This window comes from Scyliorhinus torazame, chromosome 18, assembly GCF_047496885.1.
Source record: "Scyliorhinus torazame isolate Kashiwa2021f chromosome 18, sScyTor2.1, whole genome shotgun sequence".
Lineage (NCBI taxonomy): Eukaryota > Metazoa > Chordata > Chondrichthyes > Carcharhiniformes > Scyliorhinidae > Scyliorhinus > Scyliorhinus torazame.
In genome coordinates, this window is record NC_092724.1 from 111,525,104 (window position 1) to 111,551,408 (window position 26,305).

At 43.8% G+C, this 26,305-nt stretch overlaps 1 protein-coding gene across 1 annotated transcript; it reads left to right on the top strand.

The window, feature by feature from the left end:
* The first annotated feature begins 1,034 nt into the window (after positions 1–1,034).
* LOC140395420 (meteorin-like protein) lies at positions 1,035–24,431 on the top strand. Its single transcript, XM_072483152.1, has 4 exons — positions 1,035–1,425; positions 3,988–4,376; positions 21,462–21,521; positions 23,628–24,431. Exons 1-4 carry the CDS (start codon positions 1,328–1,330, stop codon positions 23,942–23,944), a joined length of 864 nt encoding a protein of 287 aa, XP_072339253.1. The 5' UTR covers positions 1,035–1,327; the 3' UTR covers positions 23,945–24,431.
* The last annotated feature ends 1,874 nt before the right edge of the window (positions 24,432–26,305 follow it).

The following is a 26,305-nucleotide window of genomic DNA, read 5'->3' on the forward strand; positions in this document are numbered from 1 at the left end:
ACAAGAGGGTCGGTGTGTGGATTGGGGGGGGGGGGGGAGGGGGTTGCTACCTGAGTACGGTCCCCCGGGTGTTCCGAGCAGGTGTCTAGGGGCTCCTGATGTGGCCCCGGGGGTCATCCACTGGCTCAGTGGACGGCACTCTGAGAGAAGGCGGGACACATAGGTGGGGGGGGGGGGGGGGCTCAGGGTGGAAGCCCTAATTGACTGCCAGTCTCTCACCTTCTCCAATTCCTTACAGATATAATATGGGTGGTGTTGTTGACCCCATAGCAGCAGCCCCTGCACTATCTGGGTGAAGGGGCAGTGGGTCCTCACCTCTGCAGCGCATGCCAACCTCGCTGTGGGTGACTGCTCTATCCTCGGACAACCTCACGATCTCCAGGGGCAGTTCCTCATAGGGGGTGAGGACTCTGGTGTCCAGAACCCCGCTGCCCGTGTGGGCCCTTTCCCAGCTATTATGTGCTAACTTCTCTTGCGGGGACAACAAAAGGGCATTGTGAGCCACATGCTTGATTACACAGGGGGCTCTATGGCAGGTGGCATGTGTGGACACCGCTCCTGGGCTTGGAGGGGTTGTGCTGGTGGGTGTCAGGGTGTCCTGGGGCACAGGCGCTGAAATATGCGAGGAGGGGGAGGGGAGTTGTGAGGTGCCAGCCGGGATGGAACTTGGAACTTTTCCCGTTGAATCGCGCCCCAAGTCAATGGACTGTGATTTGACCCACAACCCCACCCTCCTGACTTAGAGGTCAATCCTGCTCACCCATGCAGCCCAGGGGAACAAAGGGCTTATAAAACGACGGAGAAAGAAGACATTCCCCAAGCGTGGCTGGAATAACTAGAGTAAAGAGAGAGCTGCGTCAGCCACACTCTCAGTGAGTGAATTGCTTGGAGGCTCGGGAGCTGAGATCCACGTCAGGTTTTGGCAGCAGCTCTGCTGTGAGGTTTGGGGATTTTTTTTTGTTTGTTGTTGGGGAGGTGGAGCAGCGTTTGGCCGGGCTGAGTATCAGCTGTAATGTAACCGTGTGACGTGGAGCTGAACGTCTTACTACAACAGAAAGTGCTGCACTGGGGGAATGTGATGCTCTGTCTGTCATGCCTTGAGTTTGAGAGAGGAGGAACGCGGCGTTTGGACGTGTGCGGCGGCTCTGAACAACAGCAGGCGCTTCAAACACCGCTCAAAGGCGAACAATAATGTAGAGAGAAACAGTCGAGATTTGCAGGATTTTATTTTGTTTGTTGGACGCCCGGGAACGATCGGAGGGGAACTGGAGGGGGGTGGCGGCGGCGGCGGGAGGGGAGCCCGGGGAACTGGGGAAAATAAAGAAAAATGTTAAGTACAATCTTGGACTCGGTGCTCGCAGTGCTGCTGGTGTGTAAAGCGGTGACATCGCAGTATTCCAGCAACCAGTGCAGCTGGAAAGGAAGGTGAGCAGTCTAACATGTAACCGTGACAGAGAGCACAGATAAGGCTGAGGGAGGACCTGTGTCGGAATGTTACTGCTAACCGGGGAGAGGAGGCACATCTTAATGTGGTTCGCCCGCACCCCGCAGTGTAGCACTGACTGTCCTCTTGCGGATTCGAATGGGGAACATATTTGACTCACCTCAGACCATTGATGTTGGATGTGGCCAACACCACCTCTTAGCTTTGCAGCCCCGTTGCAATTCAGAGCTGAACTTGTGCCCTGTTAAATGTTCCCTTTCTGTAATTGAGAAATGTGGCTTGTTTTATAATGCTTTTCTGATGCTTAGAAAAAAAAGTGTACCTCATTTTCTTTCAAAAATTACTCAAAATCTTCATTTAAAAAATAAGCCACCTTCATTATTTCGGGATATTTTAGTCTTTCCAGTTGGTGCTTTGTATTAATGAAAAGACTTTATACCCGTGAGTTTAATGAGCCGCTTCTGCCCTGTAATTTAACCCCAAAGTAACGAGCAGTTCAGATTCTCTGTGAAAGTTTAAAACCGAGAGGAGAGACACCTGCGAAACATCACACATGTTTACTCAGGAAAACCTTTTAAATCGAACCACTTTAATATAGAGGTGTCACAAGGTGATACGATTATGTACTGATAGTTGTTTTCATGTTTGTTTAAAGCAATACCTTCAGTGTTCAAACGTTCTCGTTCTCTTTTTTTGTGTAAAAAAACTCATTGAAATATTAATCACCTGTTGCTGCCACCTCCCTCCTGCTATACTCCCAGTGAGTGATTCACCCACATGATTCACTGGGGTTAAGATGCCCCGTTGAGCAATTGGGATTTTGAAACAGTGCTGGCCTAAAAAACAAAAACAAGGCCAACGATCTTTTGTAAGTTTGGGGAATAGCTGTCTGTGTTTTTAAGTGATGTTGCCTGGACTGGTGATCTGTTGGAGGGAAACCTGCAGGCTCCATAGTGCCAGTGGGTAGTAAGGAGTGCATGAGCTTGTGTGGCAGGAAAGAGAGGGTGTTAGCTTCTACAGACTCACATATAAGTAGTGCCACTTGGGCAAGGTGCAGGGATGTAGCACTGTGCCCCAGAAAGGAGGGGGTGGGGAAAGGGGAATAAAATGAAGCTGCTTTAAGGATAAGTATTAAGTCCCATTTGACCAATTCGCATAACCTTTGTTTGCATATTTGAAAAAATATATTTAGAGTACCCAATTCATTTTTTCCAATTAAGGGGCAATTTAGTGTGGCCAATACACCTACCCTGCACATCTTTGGGCTGTGGGGGCGAAACCCATGCAAACATGGGGAGAATGTGCAAGCTCCACACAGACAGTGACCCAGAGCCAGGATCAAACCTGGGATCTCGGTGCTGTGAGGCAGCAGTGCTAACCACTGTGCTACCATGCTGCCCCTGTTTGTATATTTTTGACATGTTACTCAAAATGTGGCATAGAACTAAACTGTGTGCCAGGAGTTCCTCTTTACAAGAACACCTCGACTGTGCTCCCTAATCTAATTAAACCCATCAGATAGCTTCCCATAATATGTAGAGTAGAATCCTTACCAACGAATGAGTTTGCGATTTGCTTTCTCATCCAACCAATTCAAAAAAAGAGGTTCAACTAATTATTTTCATATTGATTAGTCAAATACCAAAGCTCTTTGTTTGCCCACCTTTTTTAAAAAAAAACCTTTGTGCATACTTGTAGTTACTGTTTGACATGTGGTTATAATACCCTGGGAGGTCTGAGATGTCCTCCAGACAACGAAAGTTTACTTTACCCAGGAAAAGTTTGCCAAAGCTAATGAAAAGTGAACTGTTATCTGTCAGTACGTTTACAAGTGGAAGATAAGTTGACTCAAAATAATGACCACTTAAATTAAATATGGCTTACTGCAATATAACTGCATCGCCCAGCGAATTTAAATGGAAAGATAAGCTGTTCCTGCTTGGTCTGTTTTTGCTTTAAAGTTCACTTATTCTGACTGTGCAAACAATGTAAGCTGACCTGAACATTGTGAACAAATGTGCAATGATATTTCAGAAGAGCTAAAGATCCACAGCAATAGGAGCATCTTGTAAATACCGCAGATTATTCTTTGTGGATTACAAACCCACACAAAGTGACTTTGCTATTAGATGCAAACTTTGAAGTGGGTAAGATTATTAAGTGTGTTAAATAGAAATAGTTTTTTAAATATAATTCTTTCTATTTGGAGGTTCCTGTTAGCAGACAAATTTCTACTCAAAACTGGTCAAATTCAAAACAACGCAGCATTTGAGACAAAATTATTTGATCGAAGCTCAGATTTATTCCTGTTTGTTCGCAATTTTCACTTTTATCTTAAGTATTTGAAGTGAATGTTGAGGGCTAGAGGAAGTCAGACTGAAAGAAGTAGAGGAAAGAATGAAGGGCTTGCATTTATGTAATGCTTTACACAACCACCAAATGCCTTCATCTATTCAATCTCTTAACCCCCGCCCCCCTGGACACAGTTGGACTTATTTACAACATGCAAAGATTTTAATTGCTCTTCCCTTTTTTCCTTCTAGTGGATTAACGCACAATGGCCACTCGAGAGATGTTGAACAGGTCTACTTGCGCTGTTCCGAAGGTTCACTGGAATGGTTGTATCCTACTGGAGCCTTAAGAGTTAACTTAAGAACCAATTTAGCAACATCCTCCTACAAAGACTTGACTGTCTGCATAAAGCCTTTCAAAGACTCCAAGGGAGCTAATATTTATTTGGAAAAAGTTGGTGATCTGAAACTTCTTGTGAGTGAAGAGGACCACATCGCAAACAAACTGTATTGCTTTGGCATGGACCAGGGGGCACTCTTTGTCCAGGCGACCCCTCAGATGGACATAAGCAGAAAAATCACTGGCTTCCAGTATGAATTATTTAAAGACAGGACTGTTGCAGATTTACACAACGCACCAGGTAAGCGATATATCTAGGAGGTTACTGTCACAGTTTCAATGTCATTCTATTCTCTGTTGCAACCGCCCTGTTGCAAATTACTTATTGGTCACCAAAGACCAGTCAATAATCAACAGCACAAACATTTTTCACTTGAAATTACAGTTCCTACTTGGGGGAAAATGGTTTGGTGAGGGCTGACAAAACTGGCCTCCAAAGTAGTTCCTGTAGTGCGTGCATACACACACCATATGGGGTGAAAATAACTTGTGAAATGTCCAGTTATACTTGATACAGAAATGGAAACAGACATGCGATGGTTGGATGGCCACCTGTTTAATTTCCAGCCCTTCCAAGTTCCTCTTCGCTTCAATAATTCAAACTTTTCAAAGGATTTTTCTCATGTTTGAGGCCTTGCTGTCGCATTCAGCTGGGTATTTAGATGGACTGGGCTGTGGGGTCATGTAAGGTGGCCATCAATAGTGTTCTGAGATTGGCTGCTGGAGAGGACTCCTATGAGTCATACCATTTCTCACTGTCTCTCCCAGTGTTAATGTGCTACAAGGGTGCACTACACTCTTGTAAGCCACGCAGTCAAAGAGGGATAAAATGGCTGGGACTCGCCTGACCCAGCGGTCGCAGCACAGTATTAATATTCATTTATAAACATGAAATAATGGTGCGACTCGAGCAGGAATTGGAACATAACACTGAATGAGTTTGGTTTATTTTAATTAATGAGTGCCAGATGGAAAGGCAGTATACATAAGAGTTTAACTGCAACACGTATTTATAAATACAGTACATCCATAAATAAACAGCAAATGGTATGCCCATTACAATATTATCAAGTGGGTTTAAAATGGATTCACTGTTTAACTTTAGTTAGATTAAATGCAATCGAAACTTATCTCCTTGAGCTGCATCAAACCTCAGGAACGGAATGCCAGTGCTTGTCTGCAATGATGCTGAATACAGTTGTGGAGTTTTAGTCACCAATAGATGGCGCTTTCACATCAAAACGGTGCAATGAAGCAAAACTTTGTTGAGCCATTACTGGTCTAACCTGTTGTGTTTAGAACATTTAAGCAAGATTTAAGCCTTTCTTCATAAACTTCAATCTAAGTCAAAATTCGGTCAATTTCTATTTTTCTTAAAAAAAGGACTAATTGCCCAATTAGTCTGAAGACTAGTGAAATCGGCATCAAATATCTGGGTAGCATATCAGTGGAAATTTGTGTTTTCCACATTTACCGTTCTCCATGCCAGGAACTCTTACTTTTCATTTGCATGCAGCAATGGCAAGCTTTGCGCACATTCTTTATGGTGTCTGAATAGCGAGACAGAGAGGGCAGGTTGTGCTTTTATATTGAGTCATGCATTACCAATTCATTCCAGTATGAAGTGGTACGTGTTTAGTGTGCATTGAGGTGCAGTACAAGTCCGAGGTAGGGAGAGGGCTCTAGTTTGAGCCAAGTCAGGAAATGAAAACAATTTTGTAAGATTGCCAAACAGCTTGAAGTGGTTTTATATTGGAATGAATGTTTTTATTGCCCCCAATGTAGCTCTCAACATCTGTTTACCTCCAGTATAACCAGATTTCAAGTGGGTAGCCTGCTCTCAGACCATAGCCAGCCCTTTTAAGATCCAACCTTTTAATATTCAAAATGCAGACATCTGCCTTTCATAATGCATCAACTACATTCCTTAATGCATCAACTACATTCCTTATAGTTTCCAATCCTGCTCTAATATATGTGCAGCAGGGTGCTTCTCATTTCTAGAATAAACAAGCAAAAATACAATTGCATACCACCCAGGCCATATTGCTGAATCATCCTTGTCTGCAGCACTGTAATAATGAGTGAGCTATCGTATACAGTCCACAGTTTTGCAGAGTTTATGCACAGATCATTGGTGCTTTCATGATATAAAAGTAATCTTAAATTGGATGAAGAGCAGATTAGCAGAGTAACCTTTGGGTAATGACCCCCTTTTTGTTGAGCTAAATGTGAATGCATATGGGCGGCACAGTGGTTCGCACTGCTGCCGCACAACACCAGGGACCCAGGTTCAATTCCGGCCTTGGATGACTGTGTGGAATTTGCACTTTCTCCCTATGTCTGTGAAGGTTTACTCCAGGTGCTTCAGTTTCCTCCCACAGTTCAAAGATAATAATCTTCATTGTCACAAGCAGGCTTACATTAACACTGCAATGAAGTTACTGTGAAAATCCCCTAGTGGCCACATTGCGGCGCCTGCTCGGTACACAGAGGGAGAATTCAGAATGTCTAAATTACCAAACAGCACGTCTTTCTGGGACTTGTGGGAGGAAACTGGAGCACCCGGAGGAAACCCACGTAGACACAGGGAGAACGTGCTGACTCCACACAGACAGTGATCCAAGCCGGGAATCAAACTGGAGACTCTGGAACTGTGAAGCAACAGTGCTAACCATTGTGCTAACGTGCTGATGTGCAGGTTAGGTGAATGGTCATTCTAAATTGCCCATTAGTGTCCAAGGATGTGGTTACGGGGATAGGGTGGGGTAGTGGACCTAAGTAGGGTGCACTTTCAGAGGGTCGGTGCAGACTCGATGGGCCAAATGGTCTCTTTCTACACTGTAGAGATTCTATGGTTCGATGGAAATATGCTCAAAAGGGCTTAAAGCAAAATATATATCACAAAGTCTTCAGTCCGTGCTATAAAATCACTTATTTTTTAATTCCATGCCCTTACTGGGAGAAAGTAGTTAATCTTGTGGTGCTATGCTTCAACACATTGGGCTACCTATTTGTTTTGTCATCTCAATCTCAAAGCCACATTTTTATTCCAGAAGCCAATTGCAAAAAATATATATCCGGTTGCCAAGTCCATCTGTGGGGTGGATTTGACAACAACAGATATTTTTGCGCGTGCAAGATTTGCACTTGCACAATAATAATCTCGCTTGTGACTCGACCATTCCAGCCAAGATGTCCACCCCTGCCTCGCCTTTGGTTCTTGGGGTGGCATATGCAGGCACTAATCACATTGCAGATCGGAAAGGACAGTCCCCATATAACTGGAGCAAATGTAGAAACCGAATTGATGTTAACAGATGCACTATGCAGCCTGGAGTAATGACTTTCTTCTGATATCCTGACCAGCATTTATCCCCCAACCAACACCATCTAAAAAAGATTATCTGGTCATTTATCTCATTGCCATTTGTGGGAACTTGCCATGTGCGGGCGGGGTGGACTGCCACTTTAACTAGTAAAGTTGAGTAATCTTCAAAAGCACTTACTGCCTGTGAAACATGTTGGGAAGTCATGAGGACATGGAAAAGTGCAATATAAATGTATGCTACTTTCTTTTTCTATCTTTTTTTTTACCCTTTAACTCTCCCTTCAATTTCTGCCAGCTGCTATTGTTATATCTATACCTATCAGTCAACTTTGTAGATACCTTACAAGTCTCCTCATTCTGCTCTCCCTAGAGAGGTTTCGGGGCATTCAGCAAGTACTTGCTTTGTTCACTTCACACAGGGTTGTGTCAGATGGCAGTTTTGCTGCTGGCGGGAATCCTTTGTAGCAAGTGGAGAAGAAGTAATATGCGACCAGAATTTAATCAAAAAACAGAAATGAAGTGCCTTCAAAAAGCACCGATGCTCTATTGCTTTTTTGAAAGTATGTCCATCAAAAGGAAAGTTAAAGAAGTTTCAGCAGGTTCTTCTGGTAGCAAGGATATAATTTAGCATAAGGATGAGTTTGGTAATGAGAACTCCCAGCTGAACGAGCACTCTGATACCCCAAATCTTTCAGCACACCAAACAATCTTAAAATACAATCACACAGATGTTTCGAACAACATTCCATTTTTGATTGCTGCCTTGAATAATAGGTTCTTTTGTCTCATCCATTTTGGTGGTTTGTAAATTAGTGACCTTTATTGGGTAATATGTACGTTTGCAGTTATTAAAACAAAGAGGGCGACTGCCATGAAATTGGGCGCAGTGACTGGTCTCTGCGAGGTGAGAGTTTAATCATTTTGTGGCCATATCCTCTGTTGAATAACTTTTAACCCTAATTCTAGTGTAACATTATTATAATTCCAATTTTAATAAAAATGATTTTAAGATATCCCGAAAAGAAATCTGATTTTTAATTTAGTTTGAACCTACTGGCTCCAGGTTCGCCAGTATTCCTTCGACTTTGTTTCCTCCTTGCACATTCGGATAAGTTATGAGGATAAGCTACAAAACTGAGACTCTTTTTCTCTTTTTAATAAATTTAAAGTACCTAATTCTTTTTTATTTCCAATTAAGGGGTAATTTAGCGTGGCCAATTCACCTACCCCTCTTTGGGTTGTGGGGGTGAGACCCATGCAAACACGGGGCGAATGTGCAAAATCCACACGGATAGTGACCCAGGGCTGGGATTGAACCCGGGTCAGACAGCAGTGCTAACCACTGCACCACCGTGCCACCCTGAGACTCCTTGGCCGGGATTCTCCGAGCCCGCACCAGTCGCGTACGCGCGATCGATGTGGCGCCGGTCGGAGGCCGTTGAAAGAGGCCCCCGCGGCGATTCTCTGCGGTCGACCGACCGAGTTCCCGCCGGCGTGGTTCCCGTTTTGTTCCACCCGGCGGAAGGATCAGACACCATGGGGGCCTCCACGGCGGCCAGGTCCGCGATCGGGGGCCACCACAGAACAGCTGGGCTTACACCGGCGTCAACACTTAGCCACGATTTCAGAGAATTCCAGCCCGTTTAACAAAGCATTATAGATCAAGTTTAAGTCTCCAGTATAATGCAGATTCTTTTTAGCTAACTGTGGAGATTTGTCAGCATATAAAATGTCACACCAGAAACACCAGTGGAAACAGAATCCATAGTCACATTCAACTAGAAATACATACATTTTTGAAAAAAGAAAAACTTAAAGGAAAGGACTCAAAATTGGGAGTAAGTGGCTAGCTCGAGGGCTGGCACAGAAATGATGGGCTGAATAACCACTCTCTCTGCTGTAAAAAGCGTGCGGTTCTATGAACGCTATTCAATGACATTATAGGCTTCCTATATAGTTGCAAGTCACAACACCTGGATGCACTAAATTATTCCTAGAACATTTCTCAGTTAGTTATTCACATCCCCCATTTGCTGAACCATAAACCTCTGTAGATGGATGTTGATATCTTAATAGCAATCAGCATTCTAACTTTCGGAGGCTCTGATAACATCTTTAAACTTGGGTTGTTTGAGAATGCCCCAAGGTTTATTTTGACCTTGCAGGTGCTGAATACCCATTGACACAGAATGGGTGTAAATATTAAAGTAAGTAGGTCCTTGGCAACACCGGAGTAGTAATGCAATATCTGGGTGGTTGGAAATACTTGATCATTGCTAGTGGCACAGGATCATTTTTGTTTCCAGTGGCCATTCTGAAGAACAGTAAGAAGTCTTACAACACCAGGTTAAAGTCCAACAGGTTTGTTTCAAACACTAGCTTTCGGAGCACTGCTCCTTCCTCCGGTGAATGAAGAGGTATTCACCTGAGGAAGGAGCAGTGCTCCGAAAGCTAGTGTTTGAAACAAACCTGGTGTTGTAAGACTTCTTACTGTGCTCACCCCAGTCCAACGCCGGCATCTCCTCATCATTCTAAAGAAATCAGCTTGAAATAGCCAAATGCAGACAAATTTGTGCATTTATAGAATATGCCTTGTGAGCGAATTGCTCTTTCCGAAGCATTTATTATTAATGTTAAAACATGTTCTTATAAATTAAACAGGTTGGTGGAGTTTCTTCTGTTCAAATGAAAGGGTTTAGTTGTCGATTGTTTTTTTTTCTCAAGTGCAAATTTAAGATGTAATCAGAAGATCAGTTAATAACCATACAGTGCAACAAAGGGGACTGGAATCCAAAAAAATAACTGTTACGCTAGGCTGCTCTTCAATTATAATTTATCTGATTTTTCATCTTGAGAGTAAGTTAAATGCAATAAATCCAGAGCATTACTTGAAGCTTGATTTGCTGCCTGGCGGCATCTGTTTGAGTGAGAAAGATTTTCAGTGAGTTTAAGACTTTCATGTATTCTCATTCAATAGAACATCCTCCCACTGTCTGACGTATAATAAGATGGTAAACCGAGGCACTGGCTTCCCTCTCAGGTTTATGTAAAACGTCCGTTGCAGTATTTCAAAGAAGAAGCAAAAAAAAGGCTCTCCCCAGTGTCCTGGCCAATATTTATCCCTGAATCAACATCACAAAAATAGATTATCTGGTCATTATCACATTGCTGTTTCTCGAAGCCTGCTGTGCACAAATTCATTGCCAAGATTGCTACATTACAAAGTGACTACGTTTCAAAATGTACTTTAAAAAAAAAAAAAATTTAGAGTACCCAATTCATTTTTTTTTTCCAATTAAGGGGCAATTTTAGCGTGGCCAATCCACCTACCCTGCACATCTTTGGGTTGTGGGGGTGAAATCCACACAGACACGGGGAGAATGTGCAAACTCCACACGGACAGTGACTCCGGGCTGGCAGCGCCGCAGACAGCAATGCTAACCACTGTGCCACCCCCAGGGTGATGGACCTGTGTTGGCACTGTCAGCGGGGTCAATTTAGAAGGCAGGAGAGTGCTGCTAACTCGCTGTGAGGTAAACTCTGGTGTTTCTCAGCCTATGTCAAAGCCTGACTCCTGTCTTTCTGCTGACAGCACGCTCACACCCATCCTCCGAACGAGATCTGGATCGCAGATGTTTGATCGTGGACCACTGCGCCCGGGGGATAAGGGAGTGGAGGGCAACAGGGGGTGGATGTGCAGGCAGGCCTGCTGTAAAGGTTAAGGTGACAGAGGCTTCACAAGTATCAGGTATAACATGTTTCAATAGCGATCATTGGACATTTCCATTCCCCCTAGCTACAGACAGTGAACCCCCCTCCCCCCCCCCCCTTTCGTGGTCTAATGCTACGTCTAGGTGTGCCCCTAGGATGTACATCGGAGGTGAGGGCAACCTGCTGCTTTCAGCACCCTGTGGACTTTGCCCTTGGCGGACGTCCTCTGGAGGCCTGGAGCTGGAGGACCCCAGATGATTCAACGGTGTCACATGGGTCACCATGCCACCCTGTTTTCCCACTGCCTTTGATGTGTCGGTATTAGGAGGGGCGGGGTGCGGAAATCACCGTCTCATTGGTGGCAAGCTCTGGGCTGGCCTCAAGCGCTTCCTCCTGCCTGCTGGTGCTGTAGGTTCCTGGGGAGTCTCCATGGGGTGGAGAGAAGCTGGAGGGGGCTCCAGAGGCGTCTGCGTCATCTGGCTCTGCCAGTCCTGGCACCTCCGTGTTGTCTGCACCATGATGTCGATGCCCTCAGTGATGCTCCTCATTGACTGGGCCACGGTCTACAGTGCCCCGGCAATGTACACCTGCATCTGGGACAGGTCCCTCAGTGACTGGGATATCGGCAATGCCTGAGCAAAGACCACCTGCGTATGGGACATATTCGCCAGTGATTGGCACATGATGTCGAGGCCCTCAGTCATGGTTGTCACAGACTGAGCAATGCCTTGGAAACCACCACTCAATATGCTGACCTCGTGCCCCAGGTTACCACTGCGGTCACCACCCTAGAAGTGTTGGCCTTGGTGCCATGCATTGTTGGCATCATCTACTGCACCCAAAACCTTTGGGACTCTAATCGGTTATGATCTCGCCAGAATGTCGCTGACACTCCCTCCTGAATTTCACGGCTCTGGCCTATCAGCTCTGGAATAACCTTGTCCAGAGGCGCGGCCTCCGACTGGGACTCAGCAGAATCCTGGGATCCAGCAGACCTCCGACTGCTGACTCCATTGGATGTTCCTTCCACTTCCTGATGTGCATCAGCAACTGTGTGGTGCTCACCAGCTTGTGTCCCAGAAGCCTGTCCTCTAATTTCGTCCACCGAACTGTGTGTCTCTATGCTGGTGGAAGAGTTGGGGGTGATAGCTGTGACGTCTTGATTGTGGTCTTTGCCACCTTGCCTTGGTGGGGGGGGGGGGTTGGAATTTGAGAGGCGTCAGGTGGAACTGATGCCAGGAGTGAGGTTGTAACTTACCCTTGCAGCTTGGTAGAGGTTGTTGGTCTTCTGATATTAGATGCTGGTCCTCCTGGTTATGCTGCACACACTGACAGCTGCTGCCACTGTCTCCCAGGCAGTAGTGGTGACCTTGCTGCTGGTCCTCCGGCCCCCTCTGAGGAACAGAGTGTCCTGTTTCGCATGTTCAGTGTTGAGAAGCCTGGCCAGGTCTGTATCCCTAAAGCGAGGAGCAGATCTGCGTGCTGCCATGCTTGTGTGTTGACTGGAGTGACTGGTGAGGGAGCATTGAAAAGTAGCTGCCCCTTGTTGATGGCGGGACACTGATGGCAAATCGGATGGCGAGGCAGCCAGTAATGGCCATAAGCATGTGGGGACTCATTTGCGACACGAAGTGTCGTTATCTATGAGCCACGATCTCACCAATGCGGCCGTCAAGAAACACCCCGCCAATCATGCCCAAAATTACACTTAGAAAATATTCCGTTGAATCGCGTCCGTTACTTGGACAGGTTTGTGATGCCCTGATCGGACACTACTAGCCAATGAGGTGTTTGGTTCCAATTGCCTGTGGATCCACCAAGGACAACTTTACAAGTTTGTGCCGGTGGCTTCACTTTTTTTGACCAACTTATGGGGGTGATATCAAAGAGTCCCATCATCGTGTGGTCATGGAGAGCTGGATATGTGCAAACACATTTTGTTGCCTGGATCAATCTGAACTACTTCTAATTAACTTAGTGGGAGCTGTAAAACAAGGTGAAGGTTTGTTTTTACACTCTACATTCAACTAGAACCACAAAATGCATTCTGTTCTCAATTTTTCACTTTTTGTTACAGACAAGGAATATCAAGATGGTGCTTCCTTAATAGCAATTTGAACCAGCAGCCTGGCCTTTTAGATGTTAAATAATCCAGAGAGCTGGAGAAGAAGGCGGGCAATAGATTAGGAAAAAGGGAAGTTTTTATTCAAGTACAAGGAATGCCTTAAATTGAGGTAAAAGAAAGACTTTTATTTAGTGAGTGCTTTTTATGATCACCGGATGTCTCAAAGTGCTTGCCTGGTAGAGAAGTACTTTTTGGAGGTGTAGTCACTGTTGTAATGTAGGACACACAGCAGGTCAATATGCACATATCAAACTCACACAAACAGCAATATGATAATGGCCACATAATCTGTTCTTTGTGATGTTGATTGAGTGATTAATTATTGGCCTAGCACTGGGGCTAGCTCCCCTGTTCCTCTTCGAAGTGGCACAATGGGATCTTTTACATTTACCTGATCAGGCCTTCGTCTAAAGTCTCCACCTGAAGGACAGCAACTCTGACAGTGCAACACGGCTTCAGTAGTGCACTGGAATGTCACCCTTGACCTTTGTGCTCCAGTTCCGGGGTGGAACTTGATCCCAGAACCTTGTGGCTCAAAGGCGAGAGTGCTGCCACCTGAGCTGCAGCTGACACAGGTACAGGAAATATGTTTTAGACAAGCTATTTGGATATTGATTTAACCCATTTTTTAAATTTCCCCCCCCCCCCCCCTTTTTTTCCTTCCTTCCCTCCTCTGCTGAAGTTAGTGGGTGAGGCTGGGCAGGGCCAATTGCGAGAGCATTGACAATCCTGCATTATTTTGTCCAAGTGGACATCCATTGTGAGTCTGCCTGCAAAGTGGATGTATTTCGGCTATTTAATAATGGAGGTTGTCAGCCTGAACCTGATCCTGGTCTCACAAGATGTCCACGTATGTCATTTTCCAGTAGGAAACACTTGATGCTGACAAAGAGAGGGAACGCAGCTGGTTCCTCCATTCCCACTCCTGAGCCCTCCAACCTGCTCCCTCATCACGGGGGCATGAGGATACCCGGTAGTGCTCCAGTGTTGTTCTGGCTGAAATCAGTTAACGCAGCACAGATCTCATAATTAAGTAGCTGTTAAGAGATCCTTATACCATCTGAGGTATTTTATAAACCCTGGGAAGTCAACTAACCTGGGGATGGGAGTCATTTCACATTCAAGATTTACACAAGTATTTACTTATCCAAATACTTCTTCCTGGAACAAAACGCAGTCAGTATTGTCAACATTCAGTGATTGCAAGCATGTTATGATTTCTCAATCTCGTACAGCAGCACTTAACCACAAACTTATTCTGATTAATGTAATCAACCAGGTGACCACTTTCATTGTAACTGCACTTTATTAAGCTAATCATTTCTCATAAGCTGAGATTCTGTCTGGACTATTTATTTTTTGTCATATAGGAGTGAAACTACTGGGCAGAATTAAATGAAACCTTCTTTGTAATCTTCATGATGGCTTCCTATGCATTGTGAAGTTGAAACTTGCTCTCGTGTGGTAATATTTTGGATTGCGTTGATGTTGCATCGTATATAACACCACCAGTTGGTGCTTAGCAATATTTAATATTGACAATTTATGGGTTTATGTTTGAATGAGTGACACTTTTAAATATTTGCATTATCTAATTAGATTCACCATTTATAAAACTAATTCAACTCCATCTACCTGACCAGCATGCTTTCTAGTTAGGGATATACTGCCAAGGTCCAGACTCAAACCCTGGTTTATGCGCTGCAAAACATGTACCCTTTTTTCTTTTCATTCATTTAAAAGCTAGTTTTTGTAGGGCAGCACGGTGGCGCAAGGTCCCAGGTTCGATCACGGCTCTGGGTCACTGCCCGTGTGGAGTTTGCACATTCTCACCGTGTTTGCGTGGGTTTCACCCGACAACCCAACGATGTGCAGAGTAGGTGGATTGGGCATGCTAAATTACCCCTTAATTGGAAAAAATCAATTGGGTACTCTAAATTTGAAAAAAAAAATCTAGTTCTTGTGTTATAATGCCTGGATAGGAATATAATGGAGGTATAATATTGAAAATGCAATACAACAGTTGTTATCTTTAATTGGAGGTGAAAAATGACTGCAATTCATTTATTTGCTTCATAGTACATAGAGTATTGCTGAAAATAGATACATGCTGTCAAAACTTTTCATCTTGCACTCATCAGGAGAGATTTGCAAGAATACCAAAATCTCAAAAGGAACACCAATTTATGCTGCAAGAGAAGAGGGTGCTGATTGGATGGCAAGTGGATTCTGGTAGAGGTGTTACCGTGGTGAATGTGCCAGGTAACTGTTAATTTTTGTTGAAATTCAAACCAGGCAGTTTGATTTTGGTCAAGACTTTGCCATGGGAAATGAATCTGGGAACGGCTGTCCCTCAAGCTTTGGTTTAGTGAAAAAAAGGCACAATACATGGTTGTGTTCTTTCTGTCTTCTGCAAACGAGAATCTACCAATCAGAGTCCACTTCTTGTTTCCTTTGAGATTTGGTATTCTTGCTAATCTGCCCTGGAGATGAACAGCTTCAACAGCATATGTCTATTTTTTTCAGCAGTTTATATTTTCTTGATGGAAGAAAATCAGAACATAAAGATTTAACTTGAAGAATTTTGGAGATTTAAAAAAAAAAAGGACATTTGATCAGCTAAATGTTCATTTTAGTTTTTCAGCAAGTTCAAGGCTGCAGCTTTGAGTACTCTACTACATTTAAGTTTAATGCCATTCTTAGACTCATGAGCATAGGGAGAAAATTCAGCCATGGTATGATCTTAAAAGCTTTTATTGTGTGTGTTTATGCATATGTATAGGTATGCCTGTACCTTTGTGTGTGTCTGTGACTTTTTATTGTGCAGATCCAAATCCATGCATATTTTTTATGTGTGTGTATTGTCTGTATGTGTTGCATGTATGTGTTAGTGTCTGTATGAGTGTGCCTAAGGTACCTGAATGTATGTGTTAGTGTGTGTGTGCAACTATACTACGCTGGTTGTAGACATTCTGCTGTTCGTACATAAGGTAGCTTAAGTCCAATCAGAGACATTCATCAAACCCAATGTTAATGTGTTGCCAAGTTACTAAAGCTTGTTGAGTCTGCAGTTTGCACTTTAAAGGTTATTAAAATAAAGTTCCACAAGCAGGAAACAGAGTGAAAAGCATCTTGATGTTTGATCTTTTTTTAACAAATATGCTATTATGGCAGAGGCATTCAAACATTTCTGTTTGGGTGACCTTCTGTAAATATTGACACACTGTGACCCCCCCCCCCCCCCCTACAACTACTGTAAATAGTAACACATTCCCCGAGGGGCCCTTGTCCTAACATCAAAAAGATAATGCTGCTTTCTCTTGGGTAGGTGATATCATCACAGAAAGCTCCTCATTAGAATACAGAAACAAATAGAATGCCAGCACTTTGACAAATACAGAAATATGTACGAATTTGTTGACAGACAGACAGACAAATCTGCAAATCACACCTCTTTCCCCCCTCCCCCAAACTTCTAACAAAAATCCATTGCGCATTAGGTTCCTTATGAACATTTAGTAAGCAGCTATTGAACATTTAGTCAGCACCTATTGACAATTATTTTACTTAAAGGAACTGTATTGACTTATTGTCATGTAAGGTACAATCATTAATGTTGCATTTTCAGCATCTGTAATCCAATTTGATTTGTGTTCTTGTTGACCTGCCAAGGCAGTGTTTTCAGTGTGCAGTACTGAGGGAGTGCTGCACTGGCAGAGGTGAACGCATTCCACATGGTGTAACATGTGCCATTATCAGTTTTCTTTCCTCAGTTAATATGGAGGGAGGTGGGAGCAATGAGATCAGAATTGCAAATGACAATTGCTTTTAAAAAAAAAAAAGTAATCTCAAGAACTGATGGGTCAAAATACTTCAATTTTTTAAATAAAGATTACTATTTCTGTAATGCTGATTCAACCAGCACAGACAGAAGCATTTTCTTGAGATGAGAACATGTAAGTGTAATATGTGAGATGGAATATTTAGACATTTCATTTACTTGCAGAATCACCGGTTACTACCAGATTTGACTACCAGTGATGCTGGAGTACCTCACTCCCCTTTTTAAGATAATCATGACTTAACTAAAACAAGTGCTGGGCAGCAAACACAATTCACCAAGGACTTGAACCAGGCGTGATTTGAATTATATTGCCGTGGTTTGGTGTTGTGACTGGTTAAGAAGGCCAGTTATTCAAGACTAATCTGTAAAGTTGACGTCCTGGTTTTCTTTGAAGGACTGCTCTTCCATAATCTGCTGTTGAGAAATATCTAAGGACTCCAAGGTTTGGGGTTGGGCGCCGGAAGTATCAAGAAATAACAACAGAAAATGGAAACCATCAAACATCAACATATTCCATAGACTTCACATTGTTTCACATAACACCATTCTTATCTTAGAAAAATGCCTCCTTTTGTCTGAATTATTAAAACTGGATAACATTTCAGTGAGCCAATGCTTCATCAGAACTCGATGAATCAGCACTCCGTTTTGATTTGTGGGAATATTTAATTTTTAGATTTCAGTAAAAATACAACCTGGAGTCTGGATCGAACCCAGGTCCTTGATGCCATGAGGCAGCGGTGCCAGCCACTGCGCCACCATGCTATCCTGACCAGCTTTTAAACTTTATGGCCGGGATTCTCCGCCCGCGCCGGTTTGGAGAATCGACGGTGGCGCTGGAAATTCCTCCCACGCCGCTCCGATGATTCTCCGCCATCGATTGGCTGAGTTCCCGCAGAGTTCCGCCGGCGTGGTTCTAACCTAGTACCACCCAGTGAGAGCTCGGACCTGTGGCCGACCTGGTGACGGGGGGGCTCAGACTCCGGGGGGGCCCTGCACGATGGCCAGACCCACGATCGGGAGTTACCGCTCGGCGGGCGGGCGGGACCTGCAGGGGGCCTACCTCCTTCCGCGTGGGCCCACTGTGTCGCTACGCCATGCTGCACGGCGCGGGCGCGGAAACGGCCACCGTGCGCATGCACGGACCCGCGCCGGCAGTGCAGGGCTGCGTATTGGCGCCACAGCAGTGCGCAGCACTCCGGTGCCGTGCTGGCCCCCTGTGGCCCACTGAATCGCTGGGCCAAGAGGCCCGTTGATGCCGGCGTGAAACACTTTGGTGTTTACGCCGGCGTTAACACTTTGGCTGGGATTTTGGAGAATTCCGGCCTATGCTTTTAATAGCTTCTGGCATAGTGTTGCTGTTCTTAAACCTATGTCTGCAGCACTTTGGAAGAACCAACTTTTCTAATCCTACAGATCTGGGACGTGTCCACAGTTAATGCAGCTCAATGGTAAAAGGGGAACTAACTAAAAAGGTAGGGGGGGAGGGGGGGGGGCGTCGTATTTGCTATTCAAAGTACTGAGCGGCTTTATTGAATATTCCAGCACGTTAATGAAAATATTCCATGATTTAAAAACAAAATCGTTATCTCATATGTAAACGCACATATCCTCCCAGAACGGTCCCTTCTCTACTATCTATTCAATTAATTAACGTTGTGGAATTTGCAGGGGAAAGTGCTCACCTGCTAAGGTCTTAGCAATTATGCCATTCTGGTGACAAGTAGTTGCTGCCCCTTGGGACGTCCTATTCACAAAGTATGTTGGCCAACAAGTGCTGCCTATTGTTAGCAGCATCATGTACGTTCAGTAACATCAGGTTCAGAGGGCAAGTCATTCAAAGCAGCTGCAACACGACTGCTGGCTTGTGTGGAATGATGTAATTACATCCTTCTGTCAAGCAGTCAATGCAGTGGCTCATGAGCAGTGGTTAGGGCCTGAGTCAGGTTACTGCAGGATGCTGTCAGTATCCGTAAAGTAATCCCCAGCAGAATCTAGGGCGGACTGCAGACAATGCCCGTATTATACCCGAAATAGCTCTGAATTGTAAATGTCAATGCTTTGGAGATCCATAATGTGCTTCTTTATCTATTGTGCGCAAAGAAGCCTTTGGTTGCCTTCAAGTGATATGATTCCAAGTGATATGATTCCAAGACCGCAAAGAAGGCAGACCTGGAGGAAATGGAAAATAGTTTGGTTTTTTGGTTCAAGTGACAGAACAAAATGCTGACCACAAAAACCTTTAATTCTTTCCAGGAGAACAGATAAAGAATTTTAAGTGTTCTCTGTATTGTTAAAGACCGCAACATCCTTATTCATTAGTGTGTGTGTAATGCTTAGCTGACGTTTCTGACCGATCACAGACTTGTTGTATTTTTAAAATTATTTTTCTTCCTGGCCTATTTAATCAGTGCAAAGCTTTCAAAATGATAAAAGTAGCGGATTAAATCTGATGTCCTGTTGAGTAGATAATCCTCATTTTGAATTATTAATCCCGGCATCTTGGAAATAATAGCTGCCCTCATTGAAACTTCATTACCTTCTCATATTCTGAAGATTAGGAATCAATCTTTCAATTTTTAAGTACAATTTAAGAAGTCCTTGTCAAGGGACGACACAGTGGCACAGTGGTTAGCACTGCTGCCTCACAGTGCCAGGAACCCAGGTTCAATTCTAGTCTTGAGTGACTGCGGAGTTTGCAGTTTATCCCCGTGTCTGCATGGGATTTCTCTGGGTTCTCAGGTTTCCTCCCATAGTCCAAAGATTTGCAGGTTAGGTGGATTGGCCATGCTAAATTGCCCCTTAGTGTCCAGGGATGTGCAGGTTCGGATATGGGTTTATTGGGATAAGATGGGGGGATTGGGCTTGGGTGTTTTTTCAGAGGATTGTTGCTGACTCAATGAGTTCAATGGCCTCCTTCTGCATTGGAGGGATTCTATGATATCGTAATGTGTGCTCTGAGCTGCTTTATTGTGCGTGTGAGATGGGGAAGGCAGGTAGGGGAATGATTTTGTAGTATCAGCAATCACGTATGTGGCTACAAATAATTTTAATGAATAATAATAATCTTTGTTAGTGTCACAGGTAGGATAATATTAACACTGCAATAAAGTTATTTTGAAACTCCCCTAGTCGCCACACTATGGCGCCTGTTCGGTGCACTGAGGGAGAATTCAGAATATCAAATTCATCTAACAAGCGTGTCTTTCGGGACTTGTGGGAGGAAACCGGAGCACTGGGGGGAAACACACGCAGACACTGGGAGAACGTACAGACTCCGCACCGTGATCCAAACCGGGAATCGAACCCGGGTCCCTGGTGCTGTGAAGCAACAGTGCTAACCTCTGTGCTACTAATTTTATTTTAATAAACATTCACATTGCTTAGGGTGCAGCACCACAGTACGATTGAAAATCTGACAACATGATGACGTGACCCCTTGAGGAAACCAAACTACTTGAATGTGTCAGAGGCCCTGACAATGTACAGCAGACACCTTGGATCCCTGGAAAAGTATATCATCAGCAATGCCTCCACAAAATCCTGTACATCTCCAGCATCGAGGAACTGGTTACATTGGGCGGGTCAAATTGTCCGCACGGCTGGCTCAAGACTCCTAAATCAAGCTCTCCCCTTTGAGCTTTGCCGTGGCAAGCTGCTACCAAGAGGGTAGAGAAAATGTTTCGGGGATGCCTGGCATGGATTTTTTAGTCACCTCGGGAGTCACAACCCCAGAATGGGAGAAAATAATCTTCGGTCCTGAGGGACTACCTGAGAAGAAGAAAAAGAGGAAACTAAAAAGTTTATCGGTTTAGCAGAAGACAAACACTTCTGTAAATCATTTTGTATTTCTCTTGTGAGGAGCTGCTCGAAATTCCTTTTGTGCCCTTTACAATTCGTCATCCAGTTGAAGAATTGCTTGTGCCTTTGGGACAACATTTGGCACCCATATAAGGGTAAAACGACACAACATTTTTATGCACTATTTCAGTAATGTGATTCGATGTTGGTGAAATATTGCACATTTAATCAAGTTGATTTGGGGTTTTCCAACACGTGATAATGGGTCAGCGGTAATGCTATGCTGTGTACTAGTAGTAGTTCTTTCAACAAATGCATTGTTGAGGCAAAATATGGTAACATGAAAACCCAAGATCAACTATTAATTACAATGCAATGAGAAACTTTAATCTGGATGGAACCCGTTGAAATATTAAGATGGTGCTTGCTACTAACAGATACATCATTGTATTTATTGCAGAGGGGAAGTTTACAAGGCTTGAGGTTAAATATATTTCCTCTTTTATCTTTCTAGCTTCTTGCCGCCCATGCAATGATACAGAGGTCCTGTTCGCTGCCTGTACTAGTGATTTGGGTAAGAGTGACTGTGATTAATCTTCTTTCTTTGCCATTGTACATTTCAAAATGGACATTCACTAATTCAGAACATGCCAAAAATTGCACATCAAAATAGTGCCAAGCAGGAAATAGGATGAGTCGAAGGCATCAAAGTCATCGACAGGTTTAAAAGACGACAGTTAAGCATGTTGATAACAATTTGTTTTGACTGATGACTTGTAATTGTCTGTACCTTTGTACATTGAACAAAGAAGCCATAGAGTTTAAAGGGGCTGTGGATTGTGTGTGCAAACATTCCCTAGGGTGATCTCGGGGTATTTCCTTTAACATCTTGCAGAAGAAAAAGTGAAGATTTTTGGACTCTGCCTGCTCTGTTTAAACTGTTGGCTTCGGGTGTACATTATGCTACATCATGTCACAGTGAAACATGTGTCCTGCTTTAATGCTTCGTAAGGAACACAGTGCTGAGATACAAACAGCCTTCGGAGCTTTGGAATGCATTGTCTTGTCACCCTATGACCTTTGAACCCAGCTCAAAAGTAAAGTTAGAAAGTTCTTGGAATTAGCTGAGGATTTATTTTTTGAAAACCAGAGAAGGGTCTTTGGGTCAGTCTAATGGGTACTTTAATGCATCAGTCAGCCCATTTCACTGACCATTTAAATTGCTAATTAAGTGCAGACGGCCAGATAAATCAACAATTTAAATTTCAGAATTTTGACTCTGACCAAAATCAAATGCAAGCTAACAGTTTGATGAAATCTTGCTTGAGGTTGATTTTGGCTCATGGGCTGTGGATCTCATACCAGTTTATAATTCGGGCATTACAACTCCTTTTTTACACTTGCTGTGCTCTGTAATTTAGCATAAATATCTGCTGCTTATGTGTAACGTTCAGGCTGGGTGATTGTACAATGCCAGCTCTGGAAGTTTGTCATTATGTAGCTGCAGTGGATGAAAGTGATTAAACTTCTCATTTATACATTTAAAAAAAAACAAAGTTAATAATGTACTTGGACCACTTGAACTATTTCGTTTGTTGGTTTGCACTTAAAGGGTTATGCTGTGTTCATTGACAATGCAGCATAGAGGGGTATTTAACCCCTTCCCCTGACCAAAACAATCATGACTTCAGAAGTAGGTTATTCAGCCCATCAAATCTGCTCCGCCATTCAATGAGATCAGGAGTGATCTGATTTGACAATCCTTAACTCCTCTTCCCATTTATCCCCATAATCTGCTGATGCCATCCGGGCACCTTGGCACTGCCACTTGGGTACCCTGACAGTGCTACCCAAGTGCAAACTGGCTGACGGGCACTGCTGAGCTTGCATTGTGTCCCGCTGGGGATTGGGACCGGGGGTGTCCTGCCTGTATGAGGTGGGGTGCGGAAGGTGAGTTGGGGAATTGGGGTTCTGGGGCTGCGTTGGGGAGGTCGATAGATTGGGGTGTCATTTAAAAATGGCGCCCCAAACTCTTCCTACACTGAGGAGCTCCGACGAGCAGAAATGACTCTAAAGTATGTCTTCTGGGTGGGCAGGGCATTCCCTGCTGGGGCACAAAAACAAGGCAGAGTGCCGTTAGATAGCGGGTCTTTCCCGGCGCTTGTACCTGCCCAGAACGGACTCTATTTTATTTTGATTAGATTACGCCCTTAGACGTTGTGGAGAAAGCATGGAACTGGGAAGAAGACTGATCCTAAATGTAAAGGGATTAAGCTTGGAGAACTGATTAGAGGAACTGTAATTTTGCAGTGTGGGTTAAAGTAGGTTAATGCAATCTTCAAGAATAAATCTAAAGTTATTAAATGGCATAAATGATATGAATTACACTTGAAATGAAGTTGGAAATATACGACCTGAGGATATCATTTTTAAATTAGTGAAAAAACACTTGAAGCCGCTATTAGGAAGCACTTTATTAAAGAGCAATGAACACCTGGAAATATTTCAGTCAGGAAAATAGAAACAAAACAATAAGCATGTCCAAAGCTATTAGATTCTAAAATGGGAGAAGGAGGATTGTGTTTCAATGAACCAACTGGCTTTTCCTCATCTGTTTTATGCCTAATGTTTTATTAATGCAGCCTTTTTATTCAAAAATATATTTTTTGTTGATCCCTAGTGGTCAGAGGAAGCATTCGTTCAGTGTCACATGATCTGCAGCAGGAAGAATCGACAATAGATATATTTGCTGACAAGATTTACAGACAAAAGAGCAAAAAATTCCAGCCGATTGGGAAGAGTGGGAAATGGTTGGGACAAATAAAGACGCTGCTGCATTGCGGAGTCAAGGAAGGAGAAGGGGACTTCCTCTTCACAGGCAGCATGCACTTTGGTGAGGTGCAACTAGGCTGTGCACCCCGTTATAAGGACTTCAGACGGATCTACAAAGAAGCAAGAGAGAAAGGAGAAAATCCTTGTGAATTGTCCACAGATTGAGACCTTTCTTTCGTGATTGGTTACCAGGATCTAGATAAAGAGAATTGAGCGAACACTAGCCAGAGTGCACTGCATTTGAAATGTGGTACTGATGGAACTAAGCATTATGCCACTTTATTAGAGCTCAGTGTTGCTAGGCAACAGTGCAGATTTTCAGCTAAACTAAAAAGGATGAAACCTAACTGGTTTCTCTTCAGAATGATTGTTGCTATTCAAGATTGCCGCCATGAAAATATCAATACTAATGAAATTCAATGTCTTAAAGAACGTGAATGTAGCATAAAATTGTATATGTTGTACAGATATTCATTGTGATGACTTGAAGTTGATGCTTTGTAATGAAGCTGATGTACAGTGCAAGTATTTCTTACCATAGAAAATTATGAAGACAATGTTTCTGGGTGAATGTACAGTCTGAGCTATTGTCAGCCCCTTTAATTGGTAATAAAATCATTCCAGAGAAATATCTATCCCTGGATCAAACGCACATGGACTCTAGTTTTCAATCAATGGTTTATGCTTGTGCTAACATTTGAAACTAGATAAGGTACAAAGTGCAATAAAAAATGTGTCCGGTGCTTAATGTCTGAGCAGAATAAATTACTCTGGTAACTGTAGTCATCCACCTGATCCAAAAGGGTCTCAAGTTTGAATTTGGGTCTCGATTGACATTCAATCTCCCCTTCCTTCCATAAATAAGTTTTTGAGTTCACGGCTTGGCTGCTAGCTCAAGCTTGCTTAGCCATTGGGGCAAATCGGTCTTGCTGCCCTGGAGCTGACCTTTGCTAATAGATCATGGAGTATTTCACGTGTCTGTCTTGGTGATGGATGCTCTAATCTGGCCTCCCGAGAGAAGCACGTCAGCAGGAAAACTTAGTTCAGAGCTAGCTCTCTCTGCTTCTATTAATAATTAGTGGAGCTGAGTGTATGAACGATTGATGAACCAAGTTGTTAGCGCAGTAACATTGGAGTGATTGGTTGATTGTGACCACATACAAAGAAGCATGTAAATAAAACATGCTGATAACAATAATGCAGACAACATGGAAGTCACATACAGAGTAAATCAAGTGGAAAAAAAACAAACCAGATGAGCAAAATGCATTGGGTTTAAGTTATTGATACTTGCATTGTTCTTTACTAAAGCATGGAGGGCAGATTCTCCTAAGCCCACTCCTGTCCCAGCGGAATACAAAAGCAGAGCACCTCATGTATTATGCTCCAGTTTGCTTGGAGGGGCAAACAATTTCAGATCCTGGATTGTAAACATTGGAGGTTGGATGGCTGAGTTGGCAAGGTGGCTCGCATGTGGTTCAGAATATGGACAACCTAATGGGCTGGATTCTCATTCTGGCTGAGGTAGTCTTGGGACCTACCTCCGTGCTCTGCCCTTGAGAGTTGAAGGCAATGGCAAAGCAACAAATTGCCAAAGAAATGGCTTCAGGATGAAGCATCACCAGGCAATGAGCTGAGGATCTGTCTTCAGGAGGAATGAGGGCCATAAATACTATCCATGGAGGTCCAAGGCTGTAAGTCTGACCACATGGCAGAGCTTAATGCCAGCAGTCAGGGCAGCAAAGCCTGTTAGGCCTCTAGCCATATGTCAGGCCTCAGATTGGGATCTTCTGAGGGAGGTCATCAGCCAAGAGGTCAATATTCTACGGATATGCATAACAGAAGTGGATAGGAGAGGTGGGTGGGGATATTTAAACATTAAATAGCACCTAACTGCCAAATGTGCAGCCTAAATGAGATTCATATGGACAATTTTGTTGTTGAGGGTATGGGACGGCCGGGCGACATGGCCGTGTTGTGCAGTGCTCCTGTGGTGAGGCGCTGGGTGAGCTGTCTGACCATAAGATGATGTAGGGGGTTGGGAAGATTCATTCTCCCTGATCTGCAGTGGGCCTCTGACATCCACTCAGCTGCACAAGCTTGATGTTTCGCCCTCCACCTTTGCTGTAGCCACTCATCAGGCATTGTAGACAACAGTGAGAGGTGAGCACCTCAATCTGAGAACCTTGCCTTAATATATAGCAGGGTTTAAAGATGCCTATGATTAACAGCACAGTCAGTAGCTCCATTTTTGTTCAGTGTAACTTCAGCAAGGTTTAACAAACAGACATTGTGCATGAGGTAGACTTGTTTCTTGCACTGGATGTAAGAGATCATGTGGAATAGCAAAGAGGGGAGTGGGGGGGGGGGGGAAACATGTGCTTATGATGAAGCTCAACTGATTTCCTGATCCTGTGACCAAAATGCTGCTTGTGGTAATTAACGCATGCCATTCATTTTCAGTTGGTGTCCATTACTTTTAGTCGGTTAAGTGAAATGCATAATCTCACCATGCCATCAGACGTC